At 38.7% G+C, this 25,327-nt stretch overlaps 1 protein-coding gene across 1 annotated transcript in view; it reads right to left on the minus strand.

The window, feature by feature from the left end:
- Positions 472–25,327, minus strand: part of NXPH2 (neurexophilin 2) — a 127,481-nt gene continuing 102,625 nt past the window's right edge. The window contains exon 2 of the mRNA XM_018062459.1: positions 472–2,984. Within this exon, the coding sequence (XP_017917948.1) occupies positions 2,241–2,984 (744 nt within the window). The 3' untranslated portion in view covers positions 472–2,240. The remainder of the gene's footprint in view (positions 2,985–25,327) is intronic.

The raw sequence follows: 25,327 nt of genomic DNA on the forward strand, positions 1-25,327 counted from the left end.
GCTTTGAAATGAAATTATGTCTAAAAAATATATGTGGCATATGTTCTATGCCAATTAAAAAACATGCCTGAGGAACTTTCTTTCTTTATTTTTTAATCCCACAAATCCTGCTAAAATCTAAGAATTGTGCAAACTGATTTAGTTTTTTCTTTATATAGATATAGTGTTTATACCACTAAAGTTTTGAACATTAGACAATTTAAAATCACCTCTCATTTGCAATAATAAATCTTAATGGAAGCTCACAGAATTCTTACTAGACACCAAGCTATGTGCCAAGTGGTTTGTATGGATTATTATTTTACTCTGCTTTATAATCTCCATGGCCTAATTGCTCTGTTTAATATGAACATATGGAAGATCTGAATGCTCAGTTGATAACGCATACACACACGAGTCACACACACTAAACCATTGTGAAGAAAAGAAACAAGAACAATCTTTAAAAAACCAAAAAGTTAAAGTCATGTGACAGATTTAGGAAATTCTTTTTATTTACATAGAAATGTGTACACATACTTTCTCTGTACACAGAAAATCTAAGTGTATATACACATATGGTTCCCACATATTTTACAGTAGATAGTAGTTTAATCTTGTTCCTAGGTTAAAATAAAATGATGTCTCAAAGTATTTCACACCAATCACAAAATTACAAAAGCACCCGATGAACTCAGAGCAAAAATTTCAAGCCTGTATTACCACACACTAAGCCTAGTACAATTTTTACAAAAGACAAAAAACAAACACTGTGCAGGTATCACCAGGAAAAGGAAAGGACTAGAGATGCAAAATAGAGACGAGAGCTGTTGGCTTTTTGAACAATGTGGTAAGAGCATTTTATAGTAAGAGCATTTCGTTCTTCCTTCGGTTGTCAATTCAGTGTTTTACTTTGATATTTTACAGATAAGAAGGGGGAAAAAGTTGACAGCTATCGTAAAAGGGGTAACCATTCCATGAATCTTCCACGTTCTAGAAACACTTTTTTTTACTGGTCAGCCAGATTCTCTCTTCGTGCTAATTCAAAGATCATCCAGTTCTATGACACAGATGACATTTGACCCCCTCAGAGAAGATGAAAAGGAGGTGGTTATGAGGCAACATTCATTAGGAAGTTATCCCAAAAGCCTAGGGAGCCATGTGTCTCTGTTATTAGCACGATAACAATTATCATTGTTTAAATAAACTCCTTATTTCCACAATTTGTTTCTTCATTTAAATAGCTAAATGCAAGGAGAACTTAATCTTAATCTCACAGGCTAGAAATAATGAATACATCATCCTGGAATTTCCTCCTTCCAATTCCAATCTTTCTCCAATTCTAGCTAGCCTAGGAAACAATTGCTTTCTCTCAATTTCAAAGTTGTTCTACACAGGTATACAAAAATCATACCACCAAATGAATACAATTAGGTTACAGGGGGAAAACAGAGTTGTGATATTTTTGACAACCTCACATCATTGAATCTGGCAAAACAATCTAAAAACATCCTGATCATCGTCATTGTTGAACTGACTTATACATCCAGATTTGCTTTTTTAATATACTAATATTACTACTCAGATGAGAATCCTAAGGATGGTGACCAACTCAAGGGTAAGTGTTTAAATCCCACTCCACTCAACTCTAGCTCAGATAATAATGTGTTTCATTCCACTGGGGCACTGTAACTTCACACATGAGTTTTGAAGCAAATTTTACCCCTTCATCTCTCATATCACTAACAGCACAGACATGGGAAAAAAGACAGCAATAAAAAAGAATTCAATGTCAGAAATGTGATTCATCTATCAAATACAATCTTTTCAGTTACTTTACTGGATCTTCTATCTTTAAGGTAACTTTCCAAAACATACTTCAAAGGCAGGCTCATTTCAAGAGCAATGTTTAACACATGCAGTATTTGGTTCTTTCCTGTTCCATGTTGCTACCTTCGACTCTTAGAGAAATAAGAATAGCTGGAGGAGTCAGCCTTAGGAGAAAGAGATCTTATGAGAGAGTTATGGTTTCATATACAGTTTGACTGTTTAGATTAAGGTACTTAAGACCATAACAAACACATTTCAACTTTTAAGATGTTTGTTTTTCTTTTTTAAATTTGAAAACCTTATAGGGAATGAAGGTTCACTGCCAGAAACAAAAGGGATCCTTTGCCATGGAGAGCTGAGCTTGGTTCTTGGTGGTTCTATTAATAACTGAGTATATATTTACCCTTCCTTTTTATTGTCCATGGGAAGATTCAGCCAGAAGATAAGTAGGGAGTCTCGCTATGGTAATTGTAGTCAGGACAGACCTTTTGCACAAGTTTATAATCAACACTGTAAAAGGCAATGTAGATGCAAATGACCTTGAAGGGCTTGGAACACAACCAGGATACATGGCTCTGAGTCTGCTCCTGGTAGCAGATCTTGGATGGGTCAAAATTGCACAGGGCAGTCTTCTTGGCCCGATCTGTTTTTTCATACTCAATGCGACAGTTGAAAGACTTGGATTCCTTGGTCTCCAAGGTAGACTGCGGGGAAACTTCAAACTCCACCACTTTGGAGGGGGGTACCAAACTCACTGAAACGTTACCCAGGCCGGTGGAATTATGTCGGAAATAAACACTGAAGGTTCCATTACCATGGTCAACGATTTTCCCCGTGATGAGGAGGTTGAGTTTCACAGTTTTAATGTTGGAATGGAAGTCACCCCATCCAAACATTTTCTTAAATTTTCCTGTTTTCACTATTGGCCTCCTTTTAGTTCTTGCCAATGGTTCCTGAACCTCTGTGATGTTGGCCAGCCAGTCCCAAAAGTTCTCCATGCTGTCTGCATAGGCCAAGTGTCCAGGCTTGGGGACTGGAGACTGTTTAACAAACAGGCGCAGAGGGTTGATGATCCGCGAGTGCACCACATTACCCACCAGGGTCCCTGGGGCATCTTTGTCTTCCCAATCCAGTCCCTCCGTGGCGTGCACCACCTTCTCACTGTCACAAAACAGCTGTTCAAAAGGAAGAAAGAAAAGTATACTTTAGGTTGGGCTGTGAGTCCACATATACCAAAGCCAAAGCACTGGGGTAATTCCTGTAGTATTATTTCGCTTCCTGCTAAATACCATTTCACATACACAGTGGGGCTCTGCAGTGTAACAAGATGACCATATCATTCAAGCAGTGCAAATCTGTGACTACAAACATGGAAGTGATGAGATTAGGCAGAGAGGACAGTTGGTTCTTTGTATACGCAGGTTCTGAATCCACTGGATTTAACCAACACTGAATTAAAATTAAAACTGAACAAAATATCCCAACTGCCCCCAACTCAAACACAGAAATTTCCAAAAAGCAAAACGTGAATTTGTCACATTCTGGCAACTATTTACATTGTATTAGGCATTATAAATAATCTAGGGATGGTTTAAAATATACAGAAGTATGTGCATAGGTTATATGCATATACTAAACTATCTCATATAAGGAATTTAAATATCCCTGGATTTTGGTATCCAAGGGGATCTTGAAACCAATCCCCCATGGATACCAAGGGATGACTGCATTTCATTTTTATGGGTTGATGTGGTTTTAGTCTCTGTCTCCTAATCTTTACAATTCTATCTTCCCAGACTGGGGGATATAGTATTTTTTGGTCTCTTATTTGATAAAAACATTCAATTTGTAAGGTCTTCTTTTTTTAGGTAGAAAATAACTTTAGTAAGCTAAGATTTCTACCATGGAGCTAGAAGCCATCTGAATATAAGGTATTGATTTGACTCTTAAAATATATTTGTAGATAGCAAGCATATTGTTATATTCAAAAGCTCATATCATATAATTTCATAACTTGATATAATTCAATTCTAAGTTCTGTAATTAAAAGTAGTATGAATAATAATATGAAGTTCTATAAAAGATTTAGTTGAAAAAATATAATCTCAAATTATCTGCCTTTACAGAAGCAGAAATAAATTGGAAATGTATATTTTGAATTAATTAATTGTTGACAAATACATTTTATTACAACTGAATAGTACCCGGAAAGATAGGATTGCTAAGAAAGAATTGTGCCTGCGTTTTATGGATTCCACAGTATTTGATTCAAATCATTCTCCCTGAAACACAGCACTTTATTTGCATTTGATTTTCTAACTCTCTTTGCAGTGTAAAAGTCTTCATGATTTCTAAAAATCATTTAGTTAAGTCAATATGAATTTTGAGAGACAGATTCATAATATATGAAACTGCTCCTTGGAGTGGATATTTATAGATGAATTATAAAGTCTGGAAAATAGAGGTTTCTCGTGGAAACATAGATAGCCTCTTATCTCTAATGGCACAAACCACTCTGGTAATCATTCTCTGGAAAACTGTCAGCGTGATGGAAAGGATGAGAAGGAAGTGGGGCTGTTTTTATGTACTGTTTCCCCAACCCTTTCAAACCTGGTGAAGTACCTGGTAAAACCAGTCTCAGATTATTACAAGAATTATTGCTTTCAATTCAGTTTTGAGAAAAAAACTGGCATAGCTTGGACTGTAAATATTACACTTGACTCTATGGTAGAGTTTAATAATATGAGGTTGTATTTTATACATTCATCAAAGTTTAAGTCCTAATAGAGTTTCATGAGAAGTGTTTTCACCTATAACTTGTCCCTGAACACTTTAGAGGAGGAATGCAAGGACTTAAATGTGTGTGTGTGGATTTTTCTTTTTGTTTTCTGCTTTGGTGGGGAGGGGGCACATGATATATATTGATCCTGTTGATTAATTCCCGAAGGCTTTTCCCACTCATGTCTAGCTTTTTCAAAAATTCTCTTCTCTACTTAAATTACTGAGGCTTGGCAGAAGGGCAAACTGATATTCTGCACATTCTTATTGTTTTGAAAACCTGAATTCATACTCTCTGTTCCTAGGGTCTTGCACATCCTGAGTTGATACTTCTTTTTCTCCTGGTGTTGAAGGGCTGGCATAGTCACCAGAAAAAGAGGGATCATTACTCAGGATTTCTGGCTCAAAATATTCTGGGTATTTCTGATACTGTCACTAGTTTTCTGACTTTGAACACTCTTCATTACAATGTACACAGAGCCTCATTGAGATCAACTGGTCAGACAGCCCATGGAAGTCAGTACTGGCTAAAGGTAGGACTTGAGGTTGCTAAGAGCTAATGTAACCTGGTCCAACTGACTTGTCCTGTCCTCTCTCCAAGGAGACAGTCAAGGACACATGGACAGATAAGAAACCCCTTGCTGATCAAGGTCCAGTTTCTCTTCTCTGTGATTATGATTCTTGCTATTATTATTTTTCACCTTTTTCCAATATTTCATGAGATGTGCCTTGCTTGGTCAATGTTGACAGCCACACCTACCAATCCTGAGAATGGCCGGTACTAAAGAACTTAATTTCCTGATCTCTATTCCCCAATTTGTCCAATTTCCTAACCTCTTCCTTTACTCCTGTCTTTCTTCCTATATTTCACAAGATAAATCCCTTTTAGCTTGCTTAGAAACAAAACAACAACCAAAAAAACACCTCAATTCTTACTCATACACAATATGCTTGTGCTCAAGTGCTTGGTCGTGTCCAACTCTTTTGGGACCCCCTGGATTAACATATACACACTAGTGACAGTGACAGTCACTCAGTCATATCCGACTCTTTCTGCTCCTAAGGACTGTAGCCCGGCAGGCTCCTCTGTCCGTGGGATTTCCCAGGCAAGAATACTGGAGCAGGTTGCCATTTCCTACTCCAGGGGATCTTCCTGACCCAGGAATCAAACCCCTGTCTCTTGGGTCTCCTGCACTGGCAGCTGGATCCTTTACCTCTGGGCAGTGCTCCCAATTAATACTGTGTTAGTAGAATAAAGATCCATTTTCCATTCAAAAATACTTTTTTTTTTTTTTTGCGCAAGTATGACAACACTCTGTACTACCAGCACCAATATGCTCTTTTTATCTTAAAATGCTTGTTTCACATTGCACATTTTTCTGAGTTTTTTTCTGCTTGGGTCATTTTTCTTGATGCTTTGCCTGATTTTCTCCTTTTTCTGTTATTGAAAACCTATCAATGTTAAACTTATTGTACAGTGACAAGTTTTCAGTCACATAGAGTCTCAGGCTAACTGATATTGGTGCATTTTAAAATACATGATGAGTTCTATCGTGAGATGGACATTATGAGATCCTTCTCTTATCTCTAGGACTTCTGATGTGATGGTTCTGAGATGACTCAATAATATTTACTCAAAAAGTCACTTATTAATTTTCAAAAATACTACAGATTTTCATTGTAGTAACTGATGTTGTAACAGTTTGACCCAAATATAGGTAACTCATCCTAAGAAAGTGAAAAAAAAGAATACAAAACTTACTAAACAGATACTGCTACTGCTGCTAAGTTGCTTCAGTTGTGTCCGACCCCATAGATGGCAGCCCACCAGGCTCCCCCATCCCTGGGGTTCTCCAGGCAAGAACACTGGAGTGGGTTGCCATTTCCTTCTCCAATGCATGAAAGTGAAAAGTGAAAGTGAGGTTGCTCAGTCGTGTCTGACTCTTAGCGACCCCATGGACTGCAGCCTACCAGGCTCTTCTGTCCATAGGATTTTCCAGGCAAGAGTACCGGAGTGGGGTGCCATTGCCTTCTCCTACTAATCAGATAAATTAGATGTAATTATTTGCTTTTAGAAACACTCTTCTATTCTTCAGGAAAGATTCTGCAGATGAGAATTGAAAATGAAATTTGATTCTTAAAAAAGTATATTATAACCCAATACTCTTTAGGTTCAAATCTGCTCAAGTTGCCTTTGATTTTAAGGTTTGCCTATGTAAAAATAATGCAATTTAACTCTTAAGCACAGATCTATAATTGTTTCAGTGAAAAATGTCATTGAGGATTCCTTAGATAAAAAGTAGATGTATGAATCTTTTACTTTTTTTGCTTTCCTCTACCCTTTGCTTTGACAACATTAAACAAATTGAGAAAAGCTGGGTAATGGCAACCCACTCCAATATTCTTGCCTGGAAAGTCTCATGGATGGAGAAACCTGGTAGGCTACAGTCCATGGGGTTGCAAAGAGTCGGACACGACTGAGCGACTTCACTTCACTTCTTTAACTTATTTATTACTCTAAAATGTATGGACAGTTCTTACAAGTACTGATTTCCAAATCTAAACTCAAATTCCAAAAAGCTATTGGATGATGATGTATATAGGTAGAAGAGTATAATTAAAATAACAAATATATTCCTAGTTGTCTTAAAAAGCTGCTAGCTGTACCTCTTCTCCCAACTTCCTCTCCCTGTGGTATAACTTGTTCAGTCTTCTCCCTAGAATGCTGCTGAAATGAGTGCATCACTACCGAGAAGACATCCTCTCCTAAACAGGTCTACATAGATGTGTGACCGAAGTTCCCAAGGCTCATGCTTAACCTCAAAAGACCTACTCAGGGATGACTGGGGTTTGAATGAGCCACAACCCCGCCCACACTCATCCAATATACTCCCAATATGGAAGCAGCATGGTGGAAAAAGCATAGGATTTGCTGCCTGATGACCTCATTGTCACTTGACATGAGCTCCAATTTTTTCACCTATACCTCCTTTGTTGGTTGATTGTAAGGACTAGATTTAAAAAATGGATGGAAATTACTGAGCCCAACCTCTGGCAAAAGGCACTCAGAAACTGATGGGTCTTACATTATCCAATGGATAGTTCCATGCCTCCTATTCAAAAACTGTCTTCAAAAGATGATATGGATTCTCAGGTCTCCAAGGAACTGATTAGTGATCAATCAAGCAACTTGTTCAGTGCCATAGGATAAATTAACGAGTAGAAATCAACCCTAGAGCATCAATCCAAATCTTCTTCGTGTTTCCAGTCTCACTGACATCTGAGTCATATGCAGATCACAGGGACAGGTGAGCGTTCTTTGCTAATAAAATGTGTTTGTGGATCTTTGATTTCAGCCCAGCAAATGAGTCAGCAAAGGATCTGAAAGTGCAAAGTGTCTGGCATGACGCTCATTCCTCAGTAGACAATTTCAGTGACACAACATGCTGGGAGAGGACTGAAGTGGATCTGAACCTGTTGGCAACCAGTCTGTCCAAGGCAAGGTTGTTAGATGTTCTCTGCAAAATACAAGGCTGTATCCCCCATTGCTTTTGTATTTGCTGGGGTTCTCTATGCTACTATCAGTATCACTGCTGTCTTTTGTCCCATCATATTACAATAATAATGCAAAAACATTTAACTGCTTGCACGAAATGGAGTTTAAAAAAGGGAGAAAAAGAGGAATTGCTGTGCTTTATCTGTTTGAACATTCCCTGATTTCAACACATTTATCAAAGCTTAAGTAATTTATGTCTTGGCAGGGTGTATCAATTTCACAAAGCACACACATTAGCTAGATACAATGATATCATATTAGCTTTTTCTGCATCTTACAGAGGAGCTCAGAAAGATTAATAAAAGCTCAAACCTTCATCAATTAAACAAAGCAGGTGGAAGGAAGGAAGTAAAGGAGGAAGACTGTATTTCATTTCATTTCTTTTGTTTTTAGGGAGGAAAGAAAAGCTAACAGGTTCAAATCATTCATCATAACAAGCTGGAGTTGAATTTCACTGATAATTAAATGCATTTTTTCCTAAGAGGCAGAGAAGCTGCAGTGAATTTTATAGTAGCAGATGTGAGAACTGTCACAAATTATGGAAATAATTTATAAATGAAAAAGCATCTTTCTCTACAAATACTATATCAGAAGATCTTTTAAAAATATATCTTATGTATTTTTCAGGAAAACATTTTATATTAGAATAGTTTTAGTTTACTGGACAATTGTGTGGTAAAGAGTTATAATATATCCTGTACTTAGTTTCCTATATTATTAACATCTTATATATCTTACACTCGTTACAACTGAAGATCCAACACACGCATGCATGCTCACTCACTTCAGTTGTGTCTGACTCTTTGTGACCCTATGGATGGTAGCCCACCAGACTCTTCAGTCCATGGGATTTTCCAGGCAAGAAGGCTGGAGTGGGCTGCCTTGCTCTCCTCCAGGGGATCTTCTGACCCAGGGATCAAACCTGTGTCTCTTATGTCTCCTGCATTGGCAGGGGGTTCTTTACCACTAGTGTGACCTGAGAAGCCCCCAGATCCAATACTTATACCTTTTTATTAACTAAAGTCCATGCTTAATTCAGATTTCCTTCATTTTTCCTTAATGTTCTTTATATGTTCCAAGATCCCATCTAGTATCCCACATTATATTTGGTCATCATGAACTGTTAAGCTTGTTTTGGCTGTGACCATTTCTCAGTTGTTCCTTGTTTTGGTGACCTTGAACATTTCAAGGAACACTGGCTAGGCCTTTCAGTTTGAGTTTGTCTGATGTCTTTCTTATGATTAAAGTAGGCTTTGAGGAGGAAGAACACAGAAGTAAGGTGCCATTTTCATCCCTTCATCGCAAGGGTATGCTCTAGCAACAAGACTTAATCACTGTTGATGTCAACCTCTGATTCAGGCAGAGAAGATCATTTTAAGTTTCACTTTCAGAATTCTCACAAGGCTTGTACATTTTTGTTATCATAAGCTTAGTCTAATTTACATTTAATTCAATGGGACTTGGTTTAGGATTGATTTTTTGTTTTTAAAGTCAGGAATTCAAGCATTTCAATTTACAAGTCTTTACTGCATCACTGAATTCTCTCAAGTAACCTCAGAGTTGCTTAGGAACTCCTATACTATTTATTAATTTATTTTTTAAAATATAAATTTATTTATTTTAATTGGAGGCTAATTACTTTACAATATTGTATTGGTTTTACCATACATCAATATGAATCCACCACGGGTGTACACGTGTTCCCCATCCTGAACCCCCTACCCTTCTCCCTCCCCACACCATCCCTTTGGGTCATCCCAGTGCACCAGCCCCAAGCATCCTGTATCCTGCATCGAACCTGGACTGGCGATTCGTTTCATATATGATATTATACATGTTTCAATGCCATTCTCCCAAATCATCCCACCCTCTCCCACAGAGTCCAAAAGACTGTTCTATACATCTGTGTCTCTTTTGCTGTCTTGCATACAGGTTATCAATTATTATTGTTGTTTTTTCACATTCATTTAATATTTATTTCTTAGAAATGGTGCTCATTTAGATAATTGATAATTCAATAAAGAAGAGCTTAGCCTTTAAATATCTCACATGGAGTTGGAATTACCTGCTTAATGTATTAGACTCAGATATTCTTCTCAGTTTTGGATCAGGTCTATTGTACTTGACTCTATACATCCAATGAGTCAGTATCAACATTTACATGGGGCTTTCTTTGCAGGTCTTTACCAAGTGGATGAAGCTAAGGAAAGTCTCACAAAGCAGTGTTCTACCTTCACAGTAGGCTGGGTGCTGTGGGGCCATGACCATTACTAGCGTTCCCCTGGGATTGGAGACAGTCAGACTTTTGCCATAATTATGGGATAATCATCTTCTATATGGGCTTCCCAGGTGGTGCCGTGGTAAACTCTGCCTGTGAATACAGGAGAGGCAAGATAAACAGGTTCGGTTCCTGGGGTGGGAAGATCCCCTCGACTAGGAAACACAATCCATTCCAGTATTCTTGCTGGGATAATCCCATGGTCAGAGATGTGGGCTACAGTCCATGGGGTCACAAAGAGTCAGACATGACAGCATGCAAGCTATACTACACTACATCTATAGATCCATCATGGTGATAGCTTTGCTTCTCTGTCGCTGCATGTGGGGTTGGGTCCTAAACTGCACGTGGTGGGTGTGGGGGTGGGGAGAAGAGGAGGAGGAGATGATTTGTCTACACCCACGAGTAATACAAAGGAAGTGAAGGGCATTTAAACTCAGCTTATGGGGTTCAAATTCCATTCAATGTACACTGTGCCATTATCAGTTCAAGATACTCTATCCTACTGCAGTCCCAACTGGCGGTGTTTTTTATTACTTGAAGAAACACCTGTGGATGAAATAAGAAAACCAGTTTTGCTGTTCTAGTCCAGGGTTTATCAGTTCTAACTGACACATTTTATTTAGCCCCATTGACTCTTCACTTGCATGGTTGGAGTTGTGCTTTAAGGAGACAAAAGAGGCTTTGAGGTAGAAAGTGATCTAGAGTGACGTGGTCCACGCACAGGAACATCCGTAACAAACATTGTGCAGTCCAGGGGAGAAGTGGGGAGAGGGTCAGGAACTTTGGTCACAAATTCATGTGTTCTCTTTCTTTCTTAAATTGAATTACTGTTGATTTACAGTACTGTGTGGTTTCAAGTATTAGAAAGTGATTCAGTTTTATATAATATATAAAGACTCTGATTCTGGGAGGGATTGGGGGCAGGAGGAGAAGGGGACAACCGAGGATGAGATGGCTGGGTGGCATCATGGACTCGATGGACATGAATCTGAGTGAACTCCGGGAGATGGTGATGGACAGGGAGGCCTGGCATGCTGCGATTCATGGGGTCACAAAGATTCGGACACAACTGAGCGACTGAACTGAACTGAACTGAATATATGTAATATATAATTTTTCAGATCCCTTTCCATTATAGATTTACTGTGTGCATGTGTGCATGCTCAGTTGCTTCAGTCATGTCTACTCTTTGCAACCCCATGGACTGTAGGCTTCCAGGCTCCTCTGTCCATGGGATTCTCCAGGCAAGCATACTGGAGTGGGTTGCCATGCCCTCCCCCAGGGGACCTTCCCAATCAAGGGATTCAATCTGTGTCTCCTGCATCTCCTCCACTACAGGTGGATTCTTGTACTGTTGAGCTGCCTGGGAGGCCCCATAGGTTTATTACAATGTATCAAATACAGTTCCCTGTACTATACAGTAGGACCTTGTTATTTATCTCTTTTATATATAGTAGTGTGTATCTGTTAACCCCTCCCAACCTTCCACTTTGGTAACCATAACATTGTTTTCTATGTCTGTGACTCTGCATATTTTGTAAAATAGTTCATCTGTGCCATATTTTAGATTCTACTTGTAACTGATATGGTATTTGTTTTTTTCTGACTTACTTCACTTAGTATGACAATCTCTAGATCCATCCATGTTGCTGAAAATGGTATTATTTCATTCTTTTTTATGGTTGAGTAATATGTCATTGTGTATGTATGTGTGTGTGTGTATATATATACATATATATATACATATATATACACACATATTATATATATACCATATCTTCTTTACCCATTTCATCTGTTGATGGAAATTTAGGTTGTTTTCATGCCTTGGCTACTGTGAATAGTGTTCTATCAACATTAGGGTGTACATATCTTTTGAATGCATTCATCTTTAATCACTGATTTAACACGTATCTATCACATGGTTTTTAGGTACAGCATCTGTGCTCTGAGCACTGGGAACATACTGCTGAACAGGGCAGATAAAGTGCCTGCCTTAATGTGATTTACAGAAAATTAAGGAAAAGAACAACAAGATAGACGGGTCATGGTGGAGAGGTCTGACAAAATGTGGTCCACTGGAGAAAGATATGGCAAACCACTTCAGTATTCTTGCCTTAAGAACCCCATGAACAGTATGAAAAGGCAAAAAGATAGGACACTGAAAGATTAACTCCCCAGGTTGGTAGGTGCCCAATATGCTACTGGAGATCAGTGGAGAAATAACTCCAGAAAAAAAGAAGAGATGGAGCCAAAGCAAAAACAACACCCAGTTGTGGATGTGACTGATGATGGAAGCAAAGTCCAATGCTATAAAGAGCAATATTGCATAGGAACCTGGAATGTTACGTCCATGAATCAAGGCAAATTGGAAGAGGTCAAACAGGGGATGGCAAGAGTGAATATCAACATTTTAGGAATCAGCAAACTAAAATGGTCTGGAATGGATGAATTTAACTTAGATGACCATTATATCTACTACTGTGGGCAAGAATCCCTTAGAAGAAGTGGAGTAGCCATCATAGTCAACAAGAGAGTCTGAAATGCAGTACTTGGATGCAATCTCAAAAAGAACAGAATGATCTCTGTTCATTTCCAGGCAAGCCATTCAATATCACAGAAATCCAAGTCTAAGTCCCGACCACTAATGTTGAAGAAGCTGAAGCTGAATGGTTCTATGAAGACCTACAAGACCTTCTAAAAATAACACCCCAAACAGACATCCTTTTCATTATTGGGGAATTGAATGCAAAAGTAGGAAGGCAAGAAATACCTGGAGTACCAGGCAAATTTGGCCTTGGGGTACAGAATGAAGCAGGACAAAGGCTAATAGAGTTTTGCCAAGAGAAAGCACTGGTCATAGCAAACACTCTCCCAATAACACAAGAGAAGACTCTACACATGGACATCACCAGATGGTCAACACCAAAATCAGATTGATTATATTCTTTGCAGCTAAAGATGGAGAAGCTCTATACAGTCAGCAAAACGAGACCGGGAACTGACTGTGGCTCAGATCATGAACTCATTGCGAAATTCAGACTTAAATTGAATAAAGTAGGGAATGCCACTAGACCATTCAGGTATGACCTAAATCAAATCTCTTACGATTATACAGTGGAAGTGAGAAATAGATTCAAGGGATTAGATCTAATAGACAGAGTGCCTGAAGAACTATGGACGGAGTTTCGTGACATTGTACAGGAGACATTGATCAAGACCATCTGCAAGAAAAAGAAATGCAAAAAAGCAAAATGACTGAAATGACTGTCTGAGGAGGCCTTACAAATAGCTGTGAAAAGAAGAGATGTGAAAAGCAGGGAGAAAAGGAAAGATATACCCATTTGAATGCAGAGTTCCAAAGAATAGCAAGGAGAGATAAGAAAGCCTTCCTCAGTGATCAGTGCAAAGAAACAGAGGAAAACAATAGAATGGGAAAGGCTAGAGATCTCTTCAAGAAAATTAAAGATACCAAGGGAACATTTCATGCAAAGATGGGCACAATAAAGGACAGAAATGGTAACAGAAGCAGAAGATATTCAGAAGTGGAAAGAAAACACAGAAGACCTATACAAAAAATATCTTCATGACCCAGATAATCACGATGGTATGATCACTCACCAGACACTCACCAGATCTTCCAGACATCCTGGAATACGAAGTCAAGTGGGACTTAGGAAGCATCACTACGAACAAAGCTAGTGGAGGTGATGGAATTCCAGTTGAGCTAGTTCAAATCCTAAAAGATGATGGTGTGAAAGTGCTACACTCATATGTCAGCAAATTTGGAAAACTCAGCAGTGGACTGGAAAAGGTCAGTTTTCATTCCAATCCCAAAGAAAGGCAATGCCAAAGAATGCTTAACCTCTGCACAATTGCACTCATCTCACACGCCAGTAAAGTAATGCTCAAAATTCTCCAAGCCAGGCTTTAGCAATACATGAACCGTGAACTTCCAGATGTTCAAGCTGGTTTTAGAAAAGGCAGAAGAACCAGAGATCAAATGGCCAATATCTGTTGGATCATCAGGAAAGCAAGAGAGTTCCAGAAAAATATCTACTTCTGCTTTATTGACTATGCCAAAGCCTTTGACTGTGTGGACCACAAAAATCTCTGGAAAATTCTTAAAGAGATGGGAATACCAGATCACCTGACCTGCCTTCTGAGAAATCTGTAAGCAGGTTAGGAAGCAACAGCTAAAATTGGACATAGAACAACAGACTGGTTCCTAATTGGGAAAGGAGTACATCAAGACTGTATATTGTCACCCTGCTTATTTAACTTATATGCAGAGTACATCATGAGAAACGCTGGGCTGGAGGAAGCACAAGCTGGAATCAAGATTGCCGAGAGAAATATCAATAACCTTAGATATGCAGATCATACCACTCTTATGGTAGAAAGTGAATAAGAACTAAAGAGCCTCTTGATGAAAGTGAAAGAGGAGAGTGAAAAAATTGGCTTAAAACTCAGCATTCAGAAAACTAAATCATGGCATCTGGTCCCATCACTTCATGGCAAATAGATAGGGAAACAGTGGAAAGTGTTACACTTTATTTTTTGGGGGGCTCCAAAATCACTGCAGATGGTGACTGCAGCTATGAAATTAGAAGATGCTCACTCCTTGGAAGAAAACTTATGATCAACCTAGATAGCATATTAAAAAGCAGAGATATTACTTTGCCAACAAAGTTTGGTCTAGTCAAAGCTATGGTTTTTCCAGTGGTCATGTATGGATGTGAGAGTTGGACTCTAAAGAAAGCTGAGCACCAAAGAATTGATGCTTTTGAACTGTGGTGTTGGAGAAGACTCTTGTGAGTCCCCTGGACTGCAAGGAGATCCACCCCAACCATCCTAAAGGAAATCAGTCCTGAATATTCATTGGAAGGACGGATGCTGAAGCTGAAACTTCAATTCTTTGGTGAACATATGCAAAGAACTGACTCATTTGAAAAGACCCTGATGTTGGGAAAGATTGAAGGCAGGAGAAGGGGACGACAGAGGATGAGATGGTTGGATGGCATCCCTGACTCAATGGACATGAGTTTGAGTCTGGAACCAACTCTGGAAGTTGGTGATGCATAGGGAGGCCTGGCATGCTGCAGTCCATGGGGTCGCAAATAGTCGGACATGACTGAGTGACTGAACTGAACTGGAGGAAAACAAACATTATATAAATAACCATAAATAATATCCCACTGACTTATAGTTGTCATAAGCATCTGAAATATGTGTATATATATATATATAGATATATATAGATAGATAGATGTAGATACATCAAGCAGGTGGCACTAGTCCTAAACAGGGAGGCAACAGAGCAAAGAGTGAGCAGAACTGAGTAATTAATATCTTTATTTTGATGAGAAAAATAAAACCCAAGATGTATTCATTGATTGTTGAAAATGAATGAATTCATGACAAGGAAATGAATCGATCTTGGTATTTATATTCCTCCTTACCTAGTTCCAAATTGTATATTGATTTGTTTATAATTACTAAGGAGAATATGATAACATTATAAGACAATAGTTATATTTTTCCTAGTAAAAGACTCATTTTGTCTTTTCTTTTCCAGCTTTATTGAGGTATAATTGACAGATAAAGTTGTAATATATTTAAACTGTACAACATGTTTACATTGTGAAAGCATTCCTATTATCAAGTAATTAAATTAACACACCCATTTCCTCACATGATTACCCCCTCCTTTTTTGGGAGTGAGAACCCTTAAGAAAGGGTTCTTAGTAAATTTCAATCAGGACTTATTCATCTTAGGACTGAAAGTACATGTACGCTTCTCCTAATGATAAATAGGGTCCAAGGATCAGTCAGTGCTAAATTTCTGACTTGGAGGTCTTGTGCTCAGGGTAGCAACCCGAGCAGCCTTGTGTTTCACCCTTAAACCTCCTAAGAGCTGTTGAAGGTTATAAGAGATATTTTTGGGCTCTGAGATAGTCAAACCTTTGTCATAATTGTGGTATAACCCTTTTCTATTATCTTATATAATTATTACAATATATATTAGTGTTTCTTGATAATGAACCACATATGTTCTAGGTGAATTACATTTTGAATAATGTAGCTTGTCTGCGTGTTTATGGGTGTGTTATGATATGTTAATAGGCAACAAATCTGGCTTTTGTCTATGATTTTCACAAGAACTGATGAATACTCTAAATGCAAGGTAAAACACAACTGAATTTTTTTTTTCTTTCAGTAATCAGAGCACTGAAGAGGCATCTATACCTCAAGTGGATGTTTTCAGTTTTTCGTGTTTATACTGAATATAAGGTATTTATAGCCCATACTAATTTTCTGTGACATGCTTGCCATAATAGAAATAACTTACCAAGGATAGACTGAAAAGATCACCTACCATTAACAAGAAGGCCACACCCTTAACTATTCTATAGTACATCAAAAATATGTAGTCCTCTGTCTGTCAAAGAAAAAATGTACAGTTTTCCAAGATCAAGCAGAATAAACTGAATGCTCCAAACTTGCGAATTTATATCAAGCTGGGAGGGTTTGCTTTTCCTTGATAACATGACTGGCAGATGCTACTAGAGATAAATTGATACAGATATGTACAAATACTTTTAAAGATGGCTGTCTTGCTCCACTTGGATATCCTGAAAGGATTTATTAACTTTTTTTTTTTCCACAGAGACAATCATTGCTAAGTGCCAGATTGGAAGAATAACTGGTTTGTTTAATAAATCTGTTTATCATGTTGTTCCTGATGAACACTGGATAGTTCAGTACAGTCGTTCAGTCGTGTCCGACTCTTTGCGACCCCATGAATGGCAGCACGCCAGGCCTCCCTGTCCATCACCAACTCCTGGAGTTCACTAAGACTCACGTCCATCGAGTCCGTGATGCCATCCAGCCATCTCATCCTCTGTCATCCCCTTCTTCTCCTGCCCCCAATCCCTCCCAGCATCAGCGTCTTTTCCAATGAGTCAACTCTTTGCATGAAGTAGCCAAAGTACTGGAGTTTCAGCTTTAGCATCATTCCTTCCAAAGAAATCCCAGGGCTGATCTCCTTCAGAATGGACTAGTTGGATCTCCTTGCAGTCCAAGGGACTCTCAAGAGTCTTCTCCAACACCACAGTTCAAAAGCATCAATTCTTCGGTGCTCAGCTTTCTTCACAGTAGTCATTAATTATTTCACTGAGGGTATCAGTTCAAGCTAAGAACCCCCAGAGTGACCACTGTTATACAGTGTGGAGGTGGCCGGCAGATCCCATGATAGCTGAACTATAGAACCAATAATGAAAAGCGATCTAAGGTTTCCTTTATGTTGTGTGTGTGTGTGTGTGTGTGTGTGTGTGTGTGTGTGTGTGTATATATATATATATAAATGTATATATGTATGTGTGTGTGTATATATATATATATATATACAGCTTATATAATTGGACTGCTTTAACAATTCTGTCCCATATCCTGTAGTTAAAATAAAACAACGATCTGCTCAGCAGGAAGGAAAAGAAAATTCTGTTATGATCAAACTTAGCTTCCCATTACGTTTTCTCCTTATAAACAAATCTTGGAAAGCATTTTCTCAGGGTAGAAATTTTGCAGACTATCACCTCTGCTGACAAAAGAACATGTATTTCTGGACAACACAGAACGCTGTATTGATGATTAGTAATATGGCTTGCCCTCAAATCATATTTCTGGGGCTCCATTACAGAACTGTCACAGCAGATTAAAGGACGAATGACATAAAGGGGATGAAGAATGACAGAATCAAACATGTATCAATGTATTAATTGTACCTATTAATATTTTGTGTCATAATGTGGCAGTGTTTCAAAATTCATTTTGCAAGTTGAAAAACAAATGATTGCTTAGGAGAACAAAGCTAAACAATGGACAACCTTTGTGCTGAGAGTGGCAAATTCATTTTACCTTCCAGATATCTTTTAATAGCTACCCTTTACATTTTTCTAAATTGATACAGGAACTAACAGGAAACATAAATGTGAAGACAGAAATCTTAGCAGTAAGAGCCAAAAAGCTAGATTGCAATGCTTGGCAGTAGTCTTATTGCTAAGGTTAAATATGGCAATTCTTATTTTATCTTGAAGACAGTAATCTGGAAAATCAACGACAAATGACATAACCTCTGCAAAAAATCTTACACACAAGCACACATCCTGACAGGCAGAACTATCATGTATAAAAATGCATGTGTGCATGCATACACCAAAATTGCTATAAACATTTCAAAGAAATGGTGTGATACTAAGTGATGGAAGCCAGAGTGAGAAAGACAAATATAACATCACTTATATGTAGAATCCTAAAAAGTTGATACAAATGAACTTAAATCCAGAACAGAAACTGACCTACAGACATAGAAAACAAAGTTTTCTATGGTTACCAAAGTGGAGAGGAGGGGAGGAATAAATTAGGAGTTTGGGATTAACAGATGTACACTATTATATATAAAATAGATACCCAACAAGGCCCTACTGTATATATAGAACTATACTCAACACTTTGTAACAACTTATAAAGGAAAAGAATCTGAAAAAGAATACATATTATATACATATTAATATATATAACTGAACCACTTTGCTGTATACCTGAAACAAACACAAAATTGTAAATCAACTATATTTCAATAAAAAACTTAAAAAAGAAATGGTGTGAAAGAAAAGATTTCATTTTGTATTTGCAAGCTGCATAAAAGGGGCTCTTTAACAAATTACAAACAGATTATGGCAAATGGTAAAATGCCCTGTGGTAGGGGGCTGCTAAATGCTAGGCTACAGCCACAGGTCCCAAGTCAGAGTGCAATCTTGTTTAACTCGAGTTTTGCAAAGTCAAAAAAGGTATTCTTTTGATCATCTAATAGAAACAACCCTTTCTCTGTTTAGGAATAAATGGCTCAGCATGGTAAGTGGCACTGTCTTTTTTTACCCCTTTGTCTTCGGATGCCATGTCCAAGTCTTCAGTGAGAGAGAAGAGCTTTCCATGATAGGAACACAAAAGTGACCCTGTAATATAACGGCCTGGGAGGGACAACATGCACCTGTTTCTTGAGCCCTAAAAGTTGGCATTTGGAAAAGAAAGTTGCAACAGAAAAAGAGCAGTGAATGGAGAAGTGGAAATGGCAGATACTGTATGACAGCTTAAGCAGCTTCCATGCAGGATGAGGAAACATGGATAGATGGGAGGCTGGATGGGCCAGGGCTTCGGAGAGGTGCAGTGTGTATGACTTTGTACTTTACCATCATATCCATTTGACATTTCAGTCTTCAGGTACCAATAACCTAGTGATTAGCACATACTGCCTGTGATAGGCAGTTTTAATTTCCAATTTGGAACACTAGTTAGTACTCAGTGTTCAAACACTAGGTGCAAATACCAGGTGCTGTGATGAAGATATTTTGTAGATATGGTAAACATTGCCAATCAGTTGATTTTTTTTTTCAGTTCAAAGCACTTATTGATTACATCTTGCATCTAACATGAAATTCAGTAATCTTAAATATTTTTCAAATTGTCTTAGATATAGAGTGTGATATTTTACTTAAATGTAAACAATCATAGTCTGTTGGAAATTTTTACAGGCTTCTACATAAATGTGGTGCTTTATGATGATCCAATATAACTATGTTTTGTAAGATCAATATTCAATTTTTCACACTATAAAACACTTTCTTAATAAAAAATCTAATGCATATTGCTTGTGTATATGAAACAGGTAATTGTGTCAAAATTATTTTTTGCAATAATCATTTCTGACATTTATACTGAGAATTACAGAGTCCCTGTAGCCTTAGAGGATGTAAGAGACTTGTCCAAAGTCCAAACATTGAGAGGCAGCAATAAGTTCAGAAATCAGGTCTTTTGTATCAAGTCATTGCTCTTTCCACACTAATACTGTAATATATCTGACACATAAAAAAGCTTGAGCAACGTAATATAAATAATAATACAATGAAAATAAAACAATAAAAATAAAATTTTTTATCATTACAAGAGGAAGATTACTTTAGAAAATGAAGCTAAGAAAACTGAGGAAAATTAAAGTCAGCAGTTGCTAATATTTTAATATTTATTCATATTTTTTCCCTATGTAATATAAATAATACAGATCATATATTATCTTTATTTCCAAGGAAAATACTATATTGTATTTTGTATTGTATTTTGTTTGATGGCAGCTTCTGTATCTTCCTCAGCTTTATGTCTCCAACACTCATCATATTGCTTGATTCACACTAAGTGTCTAGTAAAAGCTGAATACATAAATCTGACTGGCACAAATACATAGTCAGGAAGTACGTTGGTAGATGCCAGGGGCTGGGGGTAGGGGTGGATGGGGAGGGGTATGGAGAGCTACTGTTTCATGGGGACAGAGCTTCAGTTTAAGAAGGTGACAAACTGGGGAGACGGATGATGGTGAGAGTTGTGCAACAATGTGAATGTACTTAGGGCCACTGAAATAATAGTTAAATACAGTTAAAATAGAATGCTTTATATTATGTGACTTTTACCATAATAAAAAAAAAAAGCCTTAAAAAATCTGACTAGCAGTGTAGAGTATCCTGGACTTTTCACAACTTTTTATATCTTTCGGCTTCACTCAGGCCATTTTGGAAAATGCTTTATATCTCAAATAAAATGTGGTCAGTAAAGGAGCCAAGTAGGAAAGACAATGGAAATGGAGAATAAGGGGTTACAAGTTGGGGGGAATGGAACTCAATAATAAGTAACAATAATTGGATAAAAGAAAATGAACCTAAATCAAAACATTAAAAAATAATATTTGAAAAAGTAGCAATTATTAAAAGAATTAATGTATACAGTATTATAAAAAAAGACTGAATTGTCTTATTTTCAAGAGTTCCTCATTCCTATGGTCTCGATCTAATACTTATAAGCTGATAAAAATTCACAGGACCCCACCTTCAGCCCAGACTCTTTCTGAAGTTCACTACTCATACATCTAGTTTCTTAACAGACAGGCTGACTTTAATTGACCCATGCAAAGTATACAGCACTAGTTCTGCATTTTGTAAAACATAAGGTGATGCCTTCATGGGTATGGTGGTAGCAGTTAACAGTGAGGCTGGAAGAGGAGTCAGAAGACTTGAGTTCTTTGTTAGAACTCAACTGACCGCAACGCTTCCTCATCCGACCTACGGGCTCACCGTCTCTGCACAACCCCCAGACCCTTACCTTTTTGACAACTGGCACAGCCAGGCATACATACTGGGGTCTCTCTTTCAGTCATCTGATACTTGACTAGGATCAATTGTGGCTTCTTTCTTGGCATCTACCAGCATTTGCAAACAAGATCAAAATCAAAGTCTCCTCTGTCCCTCTCCCCTCAACTCCTCTGAGCACACTTGGTCCAGAAGTCCTGGGAAAGGTCGAACAGGACTGTCCTGGGATGAGGAGCTCGTTCCAAACTACAGGCAGTGGGCCAGGCTCTGCCTTGCAACCATTTCTTGTCGGACCATATCCATCAGGTATCTGGCCTGGTGAACTTTTTAAGATCTGACTGTGAGTCTTTAAATAGCTTTTGATTACTCAGAGCTGTGTTTTCACACTTTCAGAGATATGGAACCTTTTCCCCTTAAAGTAAGCTTTTGTAGAATCTCAATATGTAAAGAGACAATAATGCTATTTGCATGCTTTCTACAATTATACATAAGTTCAAATGTGTTACCACTATTATTTTAAGCTTCACGAGTGTAATATGAATCTGAAAACAAACATAAAATCAGTAGTAACAGATGATTGTTGCAGTCTTATCAGCCTCAAAATAGCTCATGGTAGCATCCCCTCCATAAAGTATCTGTGATAATCTGATGGACTTGGGTGTTCTTCTTTTGGGCCTCCCACCATTATACTCCTATAGTAGCACCCAAAGTGGTTGGCCTCCCTTCATTAGGCTGAATTCTTTAAAGATAGGGATATTTTCTTATCCTCTGTTGTATTCCCAAGGCTCACCATGGTGTCTAAAATAAAGCACATATATTTGGTAAACATATGTTGCTAAAAATATGCAACCCTTCCTGTAAAGCACTATCATTTCAGTGGGCTCCCCTGGTGGCTCAGTGGTAAAGAACCTGCCTGCCAATGCAGGAGACGTGGCTTCAGTCCTTGGGTCAGGAAGGTCCCCTGGAGAAGGAAATAGCAATCACTCCAGCACTTTTGCCTGGTACATCCCATGGACAGAGGAGCCTGGTGGGCTACAGTCCATGGGGTTGCAAAAGAGTCGGTCACAACTTAGCAACTAAACAACAACACAACATCCATTTCAATACTGACTAAATGTCTTGGTCAAACTTCCCTTGAGATTCTTTTTGTTTTTTGGATGGGGGCCATATTTTTAAGTCTTTATTGAATTTGTTGCAATATTGTTTGTTTTATGTTTTGTTTTTTGGCCAAGAGGCATGTGGGAATCTTAGCTTCCTGATCAGGGATTGAACCTGCAACTCCTGCATTGGAAGGCAGTCTTAATCATTGGATCACCAGAGAAGCCCCCTCCCCCCTGAGACTTTATACGTTGCAAAGTCGTTCTTGGCTTGCACCCAAATAACCATATAAAATTTTTAAATTATTGGGAATCAAATATGTCAAGTTTAATGGACTGTGGTTTCTATAGACAGCCTGGATAGAAAAGCCATGTTTGAGGAAAGAAAATATGGGCTGCTACAAGCAGTTCCTGAGGCGTCCAGGCCACTCTGGCCCTTAGAGACTCAAGCATAATCCTAGCCTCTGGGATCCAAAAGAGAAGGGACTTGGTTGGGGGTGTGTGGTCAGATTCAGGAAGGGACCTGGAAAGCAGTGCTGTGGCTTACCCTATTTAAACAGGAAAAGGGAGAAGAAGATTCCTGTGAAGGGTAGCTTCCTGGGCATTGGGGGAGAATTAGTAGAAGATCCACTGAAGTATCAAGGAGCTTGTGTGTAAGCTCAGTAGTGTCTGACTCTGTGACCCCACGGACTGTAGCCGCCAGCCTCCTCTTGCCAGGAGGGGTTCTCTAGGCAAGAATACTGGAGAGTGTTGCCATTTCCTTCTCCAGGAGATCTTTACCCAGGGATCGAACTCGGGTCTCTTGTGTGTCCTGCATTGGCAGGTGATTCTTTACCACTAATACCACCTGCGAAGCACCCACTGAAGTAACAAGGAGGGAGCATGCTTTTTCAGGAGCAACCAAGTCAAAGTAAAGAACTAAGGAAGATGTTATTCAGGTAAGTTAAAGATCTGATGATTTCAGACTGAAAGTGATCTGAATCTCATTCACATATATTCCATTTCTCACTGTATTGTGCTTGGCTTTTGAAGACATATTTAACAACCCATTAAGTAAGGCAGAATACTTAGTAACTCATGAAAACCTTTCCAATGTGTTACTAGGGAAGGAGGATCAATCAGGATTCACTAGATCTTTATGTGCAAAAACCTGTTGAGGACTTTTCAGTCTGTTGATTAACTTCGGTTCAGTGTGGTGCTTACTGAGCAACTAGGATATGCAGACCACGTGCGTAACAGTCCCTCCTCATGAACTTGCAGTGGAATCACTGGGGCTGCTCATGTGGGAAGGAGCTCGTAGAGTGGCAGAGGGAGAAAGTGGTCAGAAAGCAAAGTTATCCTGAGGCTGAGAAACTTAATCCTCAACAGTGTAAACTTATCCTGTAAACTTACCCTCAACAATGCCTATAACAGGACCAGTTACACTTATTTCCTTTCTGATTTTCCTCCCATAGCCATATTTCCTCCCTTTGCCACCAAATCTCTCCATCTACTTCTTCTCCATCCACTAGTCACTCATCCCAGCTCAGTCATTCTGAGCCCTTTCTTGTTCTCACCCTCCCACAGCTAATTCACCACTCATTCCTACAGTTTATTCCTAAATCTATTTTAAGTCCGTCTACCTGTCTCCACTTCCACTGTCTCATCCATCAACAATGAGATCTCTCTCCTGGACATCTTAGGAACCTTGTGTCCAGTCTTGCCCCTTCCGTGGCTCTCTGCGTTGCATCAAGAATGACCTTTAGGCAACCAGGCCACACTCAAACTTGTCAGAGAATTTCACTGCACTGAGAATAAAATTCAGACTCCTTAGGTGGTGACCGAGATCCTCTGGCTCTTCTCCTCCTGCCTTTCCAACAGCACTCCACTCACTCCCATGCAGTAAGTGACCTCTGCTACCTTCTTTCAATTCCTCTTAAAAACCATCAGACAATTTCACTTACAGTTTTCCAAGGGCACATGAACATTCTGCCTTGTTTTACCTCCTCTCCCTGGATTACAGGTGACTTTGGGTCTCCTATCACATCCATTATGCACATTTTTGGGGGGTATTCCTGTGTTCCAGGCACTGGGATGTAGTGGTAGAAAAGAGAGTAACAACTCCCTCTTCACAGAGTGTAGAGTGGAGTGGAGGAGATGGACAGAACATGAGTAAACAAACACATTTACAAAATAAACACAAACTGTGGGGAGTGCAAAGAGGAAAACCAGGAGAAGATTCATCAGAGGAGAGGGTGAGTCACTTGAAAGTGGGTAGCATGAGGGGGTGGCCTTAAGCTCACACAGAGAGAATGAGCTGATTAGAGACACCAAGGGAACATTTCATGCAAAGATGGGCTCGATAAAGGACACAAATGGTCTGGACCTAACAGAAGCAGAAGATATTAAGAAGAGGTGGCAAGAAAACACAAAAGAACTGTACAAAAAAATCTTCATGACCCAGATAATCGTGATGGTGTGATCACTCACACTCACGATGGGCCAGACATCCTGGAATGTGAAGTCAAGTGGGCCTTAGGAAGCATCACTACGAACAAAGCTAGAGGAGGTGATGGAATTCCAGCTGAGCTATTTCAAATCTTAAAAATGATGCTGTGAAAGTGCTGCACAC

Source organism: Capra hircus, chromosome 2, assembly GCF_001704415.2.
Source record: "Capra hircus breed San Clemente chromosome 2, ASM170441v1, whole genome shotgun sequence".
NCBI classification, from domain to species: Eukaryota; Metazoa; Chordata; class Mammalia; order Artiodactyla; family Bovidae; genus Capra; species Capra hircus.